General features: G+C 36.6%; 1 protein-coding gene across 6 annotated transcripts in view; it reads right to left on the bottom strand.

Annotated features, from left to right (window-relative positions):
* LOC107672479 (rho GTPase-activating protein 44-like) overlaps positions 1 to 14,143 on the bottom strand; it is a 63,580-nt gene that overhangs the window by 24,484 nt on the left and 24,953 nt on the right. For 5 of the 6 annotated variants that reach the window (XM_016465684.1, XM_016465689.1, XM_016465686.1 and 2 more), the window contains exons 2-10: positions 5,794 to 5,833; positions 5,557 to 5,676; positions 5,391 to 5,470; positions 2,878 to 2,989; positions 1,747 to 1,823; positions 1,529 to 1,646; positions 1,284 to 1,352; positions 1,111 to 1,192; positions 837 to 964 (exon numbers count right to left, since the gene is read on the bottom strand). In XM_016465684.1, coding sequence (XP_016321170.1) covers positions 837 to 964; positions 1,111 to 1,192; positions 1,284 to 1,352; positions 1,529 to 1,646; positions 1,747 to 1,823; positions 2,878 to 2,989; positions 5,391 to 5,470; positions 5,557 to 5,676; positions 5,794 to 5,833 — 826 coding nt within the window. The remainder of the gene's footprint in view (positions 1 to 836; positions 965 to 1,110; positions 1,193 to 1,283; positions 1,353 to 1,528; positions 1,647 to 1,746; positions 1,824 to 2,877; positions 2,990 to 5,390; positions 5,471 to 5,556; positions 5,677 to 5,793; positions 5,834 to 14,143) is intronic. The other variant, XM_016465685.1, reaches the window with a different exon arrangement.

The raw sequence follows: 14,143 nt of genomic DNA, 5'->3' as shown, positions 1-14,143 counted from the left end.
CGCAGGTGATGGAGATTTACCGCTGATTACAGAACCGGCTTTACTGATAAGATGCACGTTAAATATCGCATGCGATTAATCGTGCAGCCCTAATATATATATATATATATGTGTGTGTATGTATACAGTAGCCTATATACATACACCCTCTAAATTAGCTAAATTATTACTCATATATTAAAATAATCAAACTGTAACCTAAATTAGATAAACTAAATTAGTATAAACTGAATTAGATACATTTTAATGTATTTCTTATAAAATATGTATTATAATAAATGATTATAATAATATATTGTAACATAAAATAATAAATAATACAAAAAAAAAAGTTTCACCTCATTAAGTATTGTTTTAATTGAAGAACGGAGTTCTTAATTTCTGGGAAAAAAACCCGAATTGTGAGTAATTTAATAACTTTGTATAGTTAATACAGACTTCATGAATGACATGCAAAGCAGCCATTCATGATTAGTTTTTATGTGTCATTTATGGGAATTTCGATAAATAAATAATTCAACAAAGGGAAGTATTCAGCAATATTAAAATATTAATACAACTATTTGATCAGTGAATGGACTGTAGGTGGGACGTTCCACATGATGCTGAGACTATAAAAATCCTGGTCAATGCTACTATAATTGGACTTTATCAACACAGGGATCTTTCCAGATCATTTCAGGTTATCTACAGCATAATGTCTATGAACGGCATCTGTGACATGCTGTTGATTACCACAGACAATAATTTCCACTCATCCCTCAGTTTGTAGAAAAAAAACCTGCATTTCCAGGTATAAATAAGCCATGCTGTGTTATTTCTCAGCAGTCTCACACCTCTTCCTGCATGCCACATTCGAGCAGCATGGTGACGCACGCTTCGATAGGAAACGCAATCTCCCTGCCACTGATGGCTAGATGTTCCTCTAGGGCCTTTCCATACGATGGCTTCTCTATCCAGGCCTCTGAAACACACCATGATGGACATTAAAATGCAGTCTCCAAAAAGCAACAGAAAGAAGTTTACTTACAGACCCACACACACACTTGAAAGCCACCACTTAACCAAACTTGTACGCTCAGACATTAAAGTGTAAGTGGAGAGTCTCACCCTGGTGAGCTTTGATCTGTGGCAGCACACTCTGCAGAATCTCCAAAGACTTCCTGTGATACTCCGCCTGAACCTCTATGAGCTACAGCAAGACCAATAAGAGGACACACACATGTTGTAAGCCAATCCAACTAAAATTACACACTTCACCTTTAGTGCCCAGAGGTACTTGCCGTTTGAAAGTAGTTTGCATAGTCTATTTCTTTGGCCACAAAGTTGTACATGTCCGCTGATAACTGGTCCTACAGAGAGGAAGACATGTAGGTCTACATTATCACAAATATTTCAATTTTTTTAATTAAAAAAGGAAGAACATTTTAAGTTGGAGATTATTAGGTAAGAGTAACATACTAATTTTGCCTCGCATTTGTTTAAGTTTTTAATGAAATGCGGAAGAAAGAGTTAGAGGAATCGTCACCCTGCAGATCTCCATTCGATTGGCCGTCTCCTCCATTTCCTCTCTCAAGGAATCAGCCTTAGCTCCGCCCTGCTGCACATTACTAGGGTGACTTGAAGATTTAGACGACTGTTGCCACCTAGAGGTCAGGAGGACCAATGACGCTGTCAGAGCACAATGTGGGCAATGCAGAAGAATCACGGACAGACATCAACAGTAATTTTGCTCATAGTTCGTACCGTGTCCTTGCAGAATCCATGTCCAGGACGAGTTTGGCTAAATGTTTTCGCTGTTTCTGAATGTTCGGAATTTCCACCTAAACAGCAAACCATGTCCATATGAGAAGAATTAAGCAATACAACCTTCATGCATAAACATCGTAAGCATTTAGGGATTAGCTTCTAACCTTGTAAAGTTCACTGTATCATATTTAATATGCATATTTGATACACAAAGGCCTCTAAATTATCAAAATAAAATATCAAAACTTTGCTTCAAACCTGCTGCATATAGCCCTATGTTTTCCCCCATAATAAAAACGACATAGCTTTGATCATAAAAATAAGCATTTAAATTACTATATTATTGGGAGATACAGAGTGTTTATATGTTTATACATTTATGTTTACATGCATTTTATGTAAGTAGTCTGTTTTCAGTGTTTGGGAGTAACTAGTTACATGTAACAGAGTTATGTAATTTAATTACAAAATTAATGTTACAGTTACTTATGAAAATGTTAATGATTAAAAGGGAGGTTACATCTGAATATTTTCACACACAAATATCTTTCCAAAACTGCACTGACTGCTCTAAAATATGAGACACCAATGTTTCATAGGACACATGCTTCTTTGATTTGAAAATGAATTACAATTGACAACGTTCAATATAAGTAATCAAAAAGTAATCAAATATAATCAGTTACATTAATAAAGTAATTGAAATAGTTACACTACTTATTACACTTCAAATAGGGGAACTTGTAATCTGTAACCTATTACATTTCCAAAGTAACCTTCACAACGCTGTCTGTTATACTATATATTGCTTTCATCTTTCATTTTGGCCATATAAATATCAGAAGCTGCACCAAAATGCATTTTTATTTTTTGTATTAATTATGTTTTTTGCTCAGCCTGGGCCTCTGAATAAAACAGGTGTTTTTTCCTCCTCAATTTAAAGCTCCATATTCTTCTGTATCATACTACACCATTGAAGCCTGATGTATCAAATATGATACTCAATTAAAAAAAAAAAGCTTATTCTCACTATTATTTCATATGTCAGGTACTAAATGGTTAGATGCAGATGAAAAAGGATGCAATATGTGTATTACAGTGTAACTTTGACAGGAAAAACACGCTCACCTCAGCCAGCACATACAGAGGCTCCACAACATCTCTTTCAATCTGTAACTCAAAGACGAGCAGCTCTTGAGCCAACTTCTCCTCTGACTCACCACAGAGCTTCAGCATCTTACTGCAGATGGAGACCACAGGTCAGTCAATGCAGTCAACCAAACCAGGGCTGCATCCTAATCACAAACTTCTCAGTGAATGTCACGAAAGATCTCAAGAGCTTAAATGTGACCAATAACTACCCATATATTTTGATGTTGACGTCAAAGGTTGTGTACCTAATCAAACTCTATATATTTGGTGCTGCTTCATCTGCCCCTTGGTAGGAACTATCCAAATTAATTTAGTGCAAACCAATGCAGGTTGCATGGCAAGAGACATTTAGAAAACAAACACTGACCACAAGAAGTTTGAATAGGGTTTATCAGGTTAACACGATCCCAACAGCCCCTGCTGGTAGGTTGTGGTAATTACACCACCTGGCTGAAAAAAAAAACGGTTAAACTAGAAGGGATAATCTCGCTGGATGGACAGGAAGAAAGTGAAAGAAAACAATTAAATTGACAGTAAAGAATACAACTAACAAACTAATCAGCCTACGTTGTAGCAAAGTCTTTTTAACCAAAATCTCACCAGATGGACAGGAAAAAATTAAACGGACAGTGAAGAAGACAACTAGCGAACTAGATTTTGCAAGACTTGCATCACTTCTGGCCGTAGTTTTATCCATTTCTAGCCATCACCAAAAAAAAAAAAAAAAGCATCTTTCTTTTTCTTTACTGGCAGGTTACAAACCAACTTAAGTAGATGCATACCGCCACCTATTGTGCTGGATGACAACTGAGTCTAAGTTTTTAAAGGGATAGTTCAGCCCAAAATGAAAATTCTGTCATTAATTACTCACACTCATGTTGTTCCAAACCCGTAAGACCTTCGTTCATCTTCGGAACACAAATTAAGATATTTTTTAAATGTTCCCAGGTCCAGAAACGTAGTGAGGACATCGGTAAAACAGCCCATGTGACATCAGTGGCTCAACTTCAGTTTTGCGAAGCTACAAGAATAATTTTTGAGTGCAAAGAAAACAAAAATAACAATTTATTTAACAATTATTCTCCCCCGAGTTATGTCTTCCGCCGAACATTACGAACAACGAACATTACATTTGCGTTGCTGTCTATACAGGGTCTGAGAGCTCTCACATTTCATCAAAAATATCTTAATTTGTGTTCTGAAGATGAACGGAGGTCTTACAGGTTTGGAACGACATGAGGGTGAGTAATTAATGACAGAAATTTCATTTTTGGGGTGAACTATCCCTTTAAGGATGAGTTGTTGTATCCTATAAGTTCACTGTTTCAAATGACTTTAATAACGTTTGATCATTTTACCTGCTTCTGGTGATTTTGTGGAATATTTTGTATTTTATGTAGATATTGTCCAGTCTGACAGTGGTCTTATTGTTAACTAAAATTAAAACTAAAAAAAAAAAAACAATAAAATTAATAATATAAATCTTTAGACGAACAGATTTATATAATTAAATAAAAAAATGAATGTTGCAACAACCACAAATAAAATAATTTTAAAATAAAAATAAAGCTAAATAGAAATATTAAAAATACAAATGGCAAAAGCACAATATTCCATAAACAAAAATTAAAATGAAAACTGAAAATATAAAAATAAAAGTAAATATTATATATATATATATACAGTGGGTACGGAATATATATATATATATATATATGCACACACACACAAATATATATACATATATTGCAAGCTCGAATTACATGCTTCCTTTCTGATTTTCCTTTGTGCAATTATTAAATTTGTCTTGCCCAGTCTAAGTGATTGATTCACCCTTTTGTCTGCCATTTCTGTCTGAATCGGTATTATAATACAATTCAGTATTTTTGCTAAAATATTACATCAGTTTGTGTGAAATGAGTGAAGTGATATCACTGAATCTGAACATATCACAGCTTTTTGGCATCACTTCCTCAGCTCAACCTGGAGCCATTTGTATTGCCATTTTTTTAGTGTACATTGACGTCCCATCTGTTAATTTCCCACATCTTCCCTTTTTTAATTTTAAGACTTTTACTTGGAAGCAAAATCACATTCTGGAAGACAAGAAAAAATATCTGCCAAAGGGGAAAAAAGTAAAGTTTTTAGAAAAATTATGTAAATCACAAGTCTTGTGTTTTCCGAAAAATTTGTCCAAATTAAATTTACGCTTAAAACAAGAAAAAGCATTTGTGGTGTAGGCTAAGAAAATAAACTTAATTCAAAGTGAAAACTTACAAGGAAATGTATCTTGATTTAAGAATGTTTAGGTATTTGTACTGGAAAACAAAAGCAAACACTGAGAAAATACTAAGAAATAGACTTTTTGCAAATGTGGGTTTAAAAGCATAATTCTCCATTGATGCCCATTCGATTGTAAATTATGATGCAGCCCAAGGTAAACAGTTTGAAAAATCTGTTTAGACATCAAAATACAAAGACAAACTCACCCAAGAAGAGAGTCGTCTCCTAACACAGCCGCTCCCTCCACCATACATTGAGCAAGTATCGTCAGGGGCAACTTTTTCTGCTTAGGAAAAACCACAATCAAGCTGTTATGAGTGTAATTAATTTCAGTGCAGAAAACAGGAGTGTGAGGTGTGAGAGCTGATGTACCGAGGGAGATTTGACTGATCTCTTTTCTAAATCGGTGCCTTGTTGTCCCTGCAGACAGGCGGCCAGCTTCTTATGTGTGCTATGAGAGACCTGCTTTACCAGGTCTAAACGCTTCTCCACCTGAATGCAAAATAAACACATGTGAAGCATATGAGCTGTGCAGTAGAAATAAGAGTAGATTAGAGCAGTAGGTAAATATATACAGCTTGTGTTCACACTGATCTGATTTCATCTCACCTGCAGCAGGTCTTCACTCAGTACCTCTGTTTTTTCTGCCCTGTAATATCAAAGAGAAGAGGCATTTAGGTGTTGCACTAGCTAGTTTTGCTAAACACACTTTATGAGAGCACCTCTACCAGGGGAATGACTATAAATCCCTTCAGTAATTAATTAAACACAAGTTATTTAAGACATTTATATGCAAAAACGCATGCTCCGCAGATTTTTGAATGGATTTGGAAAGCAACCTCATAAATTGTGATAATTTGGATTGTAAAGTCAGTTAAAAATAAAATAAAAAAGTTGTATTGTAAGTTAAATGACATTATCCTATACTACAGGCCAGGGTCAGTATGTCTTTGTCTAAGAAATTAATAATATTATTCAGCAAGGATGCATTAAATTGATCAAAAGTGACAGTTTAAAGACATTTATAATGTTACAAGAAATTCTATTTCAAATAAATGCTTCTTTTGAATGTTCTATTTATCAAAGAATCCTGAAAAATGCATCACTGTTTCATCACTGATACTAATAATAATAATAATTGTTTCTTGACCATCAATTCAGCATATTAGAATGATTTCTGAAGGATCATGCGACACTGAAGACTGGAGTAATGATGCTGGAAATTCAGCTTTGAAGAAATAACACAGAAATAAGTTACATTTGAAAACATATTCAAATAGAAAACAGCTATTTTGAAATGCAATAATATTACACAATATTACTGTTTTACGGTATTTTTGATCAAATAAATGTAGTCTTGGTAAAGACTCAAAAACAATAAACGGTAGAGTAGGTATAAATTTTCTTTGTCCAACTGACTCATACTGGACTCAAAGATAGATAGATAGATAGATAGATAGATAGCTAGATAGATAGATACGCAATCAGATTACATTTTCAAGTAACTAGTAAAGTAACAGGTTACTTTTTAATTTACAATAAAATATCTGAGTTACTTTTTCAAACAAGTTATCCCATTTTATAATCAGTGTCTTTGCTGTTGACCTTCAAAGATCAAGAAAGAAGGGCTTTTACATTTGCCAAAAAATAGAACTTTATTTATATCAAAAATAAACAAGCAAGTCAGGCCAGAAGAGAAATACTAACGCAAAAGTAACGTAACGCAACACATTACTTTCCATAAAAGTAACTAAGTAACTTAATAGGATACATCTTTAACTTCTAAAAGAAACTACAAACTACTAAGCACCAGGTACTAAAACAAGATTATAAATACACAGTTCAGTCATGAAACTCTAGATGGCACATTCTGACGGGGTGTTAACGTAACTGATGATATTCAGAGAGTTAAACGACTTGGCACAAGCTGATTGGTTCATGCTGCATATGCAGCCAATGAGCTTACTGCCTTGCATTTATATGGCTGGCTAGCATTCACTTGAGATTCCTGCAGCGCGCTTTCACAGTTTCTCTGAAACCCTCCACCTTCCCCAGCTCCACCTGTATAGATCTGCTACGGGTTATTTTACATGCTATCTGTGCAGCAGCAGTATGTCTTAAATACTCATGGCACCGTATCGCCATATGCATTGGCAGTAGCAAGTTTCTGTACTTGCTTGCAGCAGCAGCAATAATCTACAACTACCGCAATAACCAACAGCAGCAGCAATTCAGCAGCAGCGTAGCAGATCTGTTCCGCCAAGACCAAATACATTAACATTGTCATATCCATCACCATGCTAAAATCTTCCGAGAGTTGTCATGATTGAACTGGTTCTTCCCTTATTAACATTCTATCATTTGATACCAGACCATTAAATTAATCTTGCCTGAATACTGAGAATAGCATAAGAATAACATCTCAACAGTTCCTATATAACGAGCTGACTGAGAGTCACTACTTTGAGAAATTCAAACTGGGGAGAGGAACTTTTCACAAATGAGTGGAGGGTCGACTCCGCCTCCTCCAGCTCACATACTTTCATGAGCTATGAAAATCAATAAAAACAACTTTCACAATCCCCCTATGAATGCGCCATATTAAACTCTGGCCATTACATGTTCATAATGAATCACAGCGAGGATGCAGAGCAGGTTCTGTTTCTGCTGAGCCTCAGATAAGCAGCATGACCTATATGGTGCTCACATACATACAGAAGAGCAGGTTGCCATGGCAGCAAATGCCAAATGCGAATGAAAATAGACACCAGCACTTCAGTATGCATCAGGGACATGCATAAACTGATAAAAATGTACGCCTTTAATGCAGTGTATATTTTTGCAGATTAAGGCATCTGTCAAATGCTTAAATGTAAATCTGACATAAAATACCTCAAAAAATGTCTGTGCCGTTATCTTTAATGATGAAATATGTGGGCTTATTGACCCACAAACATGACAATCATAATAGAAATTGTGTACACACAGTACACAACACATCCGACACAACACTTTTGCAGGCATTTTCATGACCCTAAACAAGAAAAAGTCACAAAATTTCAAGAAAAGCATCATAGGTTAACCAGTATTTCCAAAAACACAAAAACCAAAATGTGTAAAACTGACCTGCAACATATTCTTGCATTTCTGCAACAGTGAGAAAAATCATATTTACAGAAGTTCATATTGTTTGGCCATTCATCAAATATTTATTTGGAAGACCGCTAAATTTGATCAAAAATTAATTAAATCAACATTTTAAATTAGATATTTATTTATAATTATTTCATATTTAATATAACATGTATTTAATATTTAAAGAGATACTTCACCCCAAAATGAAAATTTTGTCATTAATCACTGACCTCCATGTTGTTCCAAACCCGTAAAAGCTTCGTTCGTCTTCGGAACACAATTTAAGATATTTTGGATGAAAACCGGGAGGCTTGTGACTGTCCCATTGACCGCCAAGTAAATTACACTTTCAAGAATAGTCCATCTGCCATCAGTGGTTCAACCGTAACGTTATGAAGCGACGAGAATACTTTTTGTATGCGAAGAAAACAAAAATAACGACTTTATTCAACAATTCGTCTCCTCTGTGTCTCTCCGCGTCACCGTAGTGCCATTTTGGAGAATATCCGCTGAACGCAAGCAGCGTACGCTCTTCTGTGTCAGATGCAACACACGGATGCGCTGTTTTCGTTCAAATCAAAGCGTAAATACACGTAGAAAACGTATCCTTGTGTCGAGGCTGACACAGAATAGTGTACGCTACTTGTGTTCAGTGGATGTTCTCCAAAATGGCGCTACGGTGAGGCAGAGAGACACAGAGGAGACGAATTGTTGAATAAAGTCGTTATTTTTGTTTTCTTCGTTTACAAAAAGTATTCTCGTCGCTTCATAACGTTACGGTTGAACCACTGATGGCAGATGGACTATTCTGACGATGTCTTTCATACTTTTCTGGACCTTGAAAGTGTAATTTACTTGGCGGTCAATGGGACAGTCACAAGCCTCCCGGTTTTCATCCAAAATATCTTAAATTGTGTTCCGAAGACGAACGAAGCTTTTACGGGTTTGGAACAACATGGGGGTCAGTGATTAATGACAAAATTTTCATTTTGGGGTGGAGTATCCCTTTAACTAAATTATATTTTTATATAATTAAATAAAATTTAATTAATTAAACAGATAAACTGCTGTAGGTTTAAGCCATATTTAGAAGATTTCTTTCCTTTTCATTCAGCTTCACTGCATGGGGTCTCTGAGGGTTAAAAAAGGTCATGCGTGACTTTTGAAAGTCTAAAGCCTTGAAATATTCCCTTCACTCCCATTTTGCACATTTTATCAGCAATTAATAATTAAAAGACTATCATCCAAACAACAGTTTTCGATTTCATTTTTGCCCTTACTAAAATCAGTATGTTGGTTTTCCTTCTGTTGGTGACTCATCACTCAGTATGTTTGTTCACTTTGAAGACGACATGAAACAGACCCTATTGACTTGCCATAGAAATGTCCCTAGTCTTATTGTGTATGACTCATCGGTACACATTATTATATAGCGAAAAAACTTTTTGATTTCATAATCTTTCATTAAAAGTCTCTGAAATGTCTGTTTCTTCTACTGACCTAACCAAGTCCGTGCAAGAAAAATAAGAAATATATAATGTACAGTTCCGACTCTATTGTGATTAGCCATTTAAACTAGCCAATATGTGAGCAGACATACTACATTAATAAAACAAGATGCTGCACCGCATGCCAATCATAAACAGCCTACAGTTAATTCACTTATTAAATCTCTCACATTTCACTATTTATTAAACAGCAGTGTTTTTGTTGCCATAAAATGACTGTAATGCACAGACTCTACAACAAAATCAGTGTTATGAAATTCTCCCTCTCCTGTTTTTGAGCAGCAGTATCCTCCTGTTTCAGGTCGATTGATTAAAAAAAGAAAAGAAAACAAAACCCAGGCTGCCTACAACAGATGCTTCGAGCTGAAATGCTCTCCGACACTGCAAATTTCCCAAGGCAAAGACAAAAACAAACAAGCAGCCTGGCAGAGGAGAACAGATGATGCATGTGAATGACCTAGTGCTCTGTGAGACAGGCCTGCTGGGGCCGGGCCAGAGATGAGGCACTGACCGGGGACTTGAGAGCCCAGAGAGTCCCATGCACATCTACTCGGCCCGTCAGGAGACTCACCAAAGCTCTCCTCCTGTCACTCTTCAGCATGACTCACGGGCAGCAGGACAACTCTCAAAGATGGCAATTAGTCTTGAAGAGGTGTTTCTTTTTATTACGGTGGTTGCAAGGCTGCACTGCGTAGATATTTCCCATTCCTCAGTATTAAACTTCTGAAATTAATTCAGCGCTAAACATACAGATCATTTCGGCCTAAAGTGGGCTGCGCTCTTTAAAAACTTTTGAAGACATTTAACAATTCTAATCTTCCATTAGCTTTACGGAATGTTTGGCATTCATAGGGCTTTCGCCAGCGCAAACCCTCATTTGGCGTTAAAAACTACTGTCAGGATTTACTAAAGACACACAATGGGAAATTAGCACTGAAAAGGCGTGGACACGGTTATTTTTGCGACTCACGTTACTGAATATGCATTTGTAGGAGTTTCCCTTTTGATCGGTAAATTTATGGGATGAGAGTATTTAAATGAATCACGCAACACGATTTACTAAGATTTGCGCTCGTCAATTCACTGGTATTTGCGACATTATTTAATGCCCAAAAAAGCATGGCTAAAAGCAGGTGGTAATTTGCGCTGCGCTTGGCAGATTGTGCTGGTCATTATGGAAATGATCTGCCTGCGTCTGTTCTTTAATGTGCACATTGTAAGTAAATCACCCGCAGAATTTTCCCCTCCCATTGGCGCATTTATGGAATAGCGCTCTAACGCTAATTTGCCCTGTTTAGTAAATCTGGCCCATAATTTCTTCAGACATTCCCGGACGGAAATGATGTCATGGCAGTGCTGATTGGCTGAAGTCATCACAAGAAAATAAAGGGAAATTTTTGAAAAGCTTTCACTGGATATAGATGCTTTTTGCTGCCGAAAAGTGTAGCTATCACTAACTGCCCATGATAACCAGTCTAGGGTTGCAAAGGGGTGGACAATTTCCAGTAAATTTCCGGAAACTTTCCAAAAATTCCTGGAGTATTCCAAAACATCCTGGAAAGTTTCCAAAATTTCTGGAATATTTCCGAAATTGACTGGAAATTTTCCACCTTTTTGCAACCCTAAACTAGGCTTGCCGCGATAGACGGTGTTTTCGGTTATACCGGTGTTAAGCCGCAACACCGGTTACGTCATTTGCCTACCGTGGCACCGCCACCCACCATCGTTTTGATTTTTTTATAGTAACAAAAATCATTTAGCCTAGTTCAGTTAGAGGACAGACACTTTTAAAAACTAAACGCTCAATGCAGCATGCCGAACCGTGCGCGAACGACAGTGCACCACGGAGCAGGAGTCAGATTTTATTTATCACGCGAGGAGAGTGAGTCGAGCTGACTGACAAGAGTGAGGTGAGAAAGACAAGACGATAGCAGAAGATTGTTTAGAAAGGAAACGCAAAGGTGCTTGTTTGGCAATATTTTAGATTTTGAAAAGCCTATTGACTGGAAGTTTTCTTAAACATTCGTTTCTTATTTATTTGGTTCCACAGTGTTTGCTGATATTCAGTTTTATATACCTATTTAAACTTTGTGTAGCCTAAGTAATTTGTTATTTTATTAGGCATATATGGTGTATTTTTATTCGTTTTGTTAATAAAAGTTCTGAGTTTGACGTTGTTGTTGCTTGAATTGAATCAACGGCGAATTGCCGCTAAATTGAAAGTGAAAGTAAAACGTGCACGGCGCTTTTTCAAGCTGTTTGAAAGCCAAGAAATCCGAGGAAAAGAGGGAAAACTTAAATGAACAATTGCTTGACGCCAAATTGCGTCAATTCAATTGCCGCTAATTTGAAACTGAAAGTAAAATGCACACTTTTACAAGCCATTTGAAAGCAAAGAAAAGAGGGAAACTCAAACGAACTAACAACCCCTCTCCCCCCACACCCCAACGGTGATACCAGTATTACCGGTGTTGTCACACGTCGATTAACTGGTGGGAAAATTTCCTCACCGTCACAACCCTACCCTAAATCAGTCGAACCCTGAACCCTTGACTGACACTAGCGGTCTTCACAGTCTGGTCCGCTTGAATCTGAAAACCCAAGGTCTGCCTGAGACCCATGCAGGTTCATATCCAGAACATTGACAAGTGTCTCGGCCAGGGGTTGAAAACAACACAATCTTATGGAAACTCATATCTATTTCACATTTTGCCGAAACAGTGGTTGATGTGTATGAATTTTTCAGATTCCATTCGTACATTTTCATACGACCTGCTTAAAGGGGGGGGGTACAATGCTGTTTCATGTATTCAGAGTTGTTTACACTGTTAAAGAGTTGGATTCTCATGCATGGACAAAATTTCAAAAAACGATTTGTACGTATGACGGAGTATTTCTGTGCTAAAAATCGTACTTCCGGGTTCGTACAAGTTTCTGAGTTATATGGGCATTTCTCCCGGAAGAGCGCGCCCGCGCACGCATCGACCAGAGCAAGAGCGAGATCACGCCCATCAACGCACTTCATTCAGCAGCGTTGCACGGGACTCTCTCGGGAAGAATGTCTCCAAAGAAGTGTGTTTTTGATTGTAAGGGAAAGATAACTTTGTTCAGCTTCCTAAAGAACCCAACCTTATGTAAACAGTGGATGCAGTTTGTTTTTCCGGAGCAGCAACACAGTTTCACAAGTGTGTTTGTTGACGAACGTTTTATAAACAAGGCCCAGTTGGACGCTGGATTAGCACATCGTTTGATACTGAAAGATGGAGCGGTCCCAGCTATAAAAGATCCCGGTCATGATTCAGAACTGCAGATGGTAAGTGAAACGGCATCAAATGTCTGTGTTTTGTTGGCATTCGGCGCCCAAGTGCTCGTCACTCTTTAGCTCACCCACGGCGCGCCTCCAGGAGCTCGGCTGTTTCCGGAGAAAATCGTGAAGCTGTATCTTTCTTTTATAAATATGATAAAACTAAAGAATTTTTGGAGATATGAAGGATGCAGTACTACTCTATAGGTACTTAAGATTAACATGAGATTGGGTTAAACTGTGTGTGTTATGTCCCCTTTAAGCCCCACTAACAGAGATGGGGTAGGGGGTGGAGCTTCATGCTTACTTTTTTCCTAAAAATGTTTTTGATTTTTGTACAAATCACATTGTATGAATTTACCAGATAATGCCATAAAATAGTTATGTTTTCTCGTGAGATCAGGTTGGTTGAGACTGATATTAAAAGCCTCAGGTAAATTCAAATAAAGGTGCTTTACCAAATTGACTTGAAAAGCCCTGAATTCCTATTAAAAAAGCCACATTTTCATTACTCTTTTAAGGCATTTAACAATATTTTATTAAAACAAATGCATATTTAGCAATGCTATGACAATGTTACTATATCTCTGCCTCTCTGTTCTCTGATTTCATATAAATCACGGAAAGCCGCATCCGAATTACTCGATTAATCGTTTTATCAATTAAATACTTGACAGATTAATTTGATCAATTACTACATTAATTGTTACTCTAATTGCAGCCCTAATTGTTGCCATACATCAATTATCCTAAACATATATATAAAATATTAATTAGATATCAAATATCCTGAGGAACAGGTTTATTGGATATAAAAATCTGTTTTTTTTTATATCAAATTTATTGACTAATAAAAGAAATGTTTGGCAGATGAATTGAATCAATTACACTAATTGTTGCCATATATCTATTATAGAAAACCACCTAAATCCAGCTGATGTAAAACTAGCTCAACTAAATAAAATGAACAAAAATTAAGTATATTTTCATGTTGTTTTCTCTCAAAATAAAC

The sequence above is a fragment of the Sinocyclocheilus anshuiensis genome, unplaced genomic scaffold, assembly GCF_001515605.1.
Source record: "Sinocyclocheilus anshuiensis isolate Anshui unplaced genomic scaffold, SAMN03320099.WGS_v1.1 scaffold1430, whole genome shotgun sequence".
Classification (NCBI taxonomy): domain Eukaryota; kingdom Metazoa; phylum Chordata; class Actinopteri; order Cypriniformes; family Cyprinidae; genus Sinocyclocheilus; species Sinocyclocheilus anshuiensis.
This window is presented reverse-complemented; position numbering and strand designations above follow the sequence as displayed.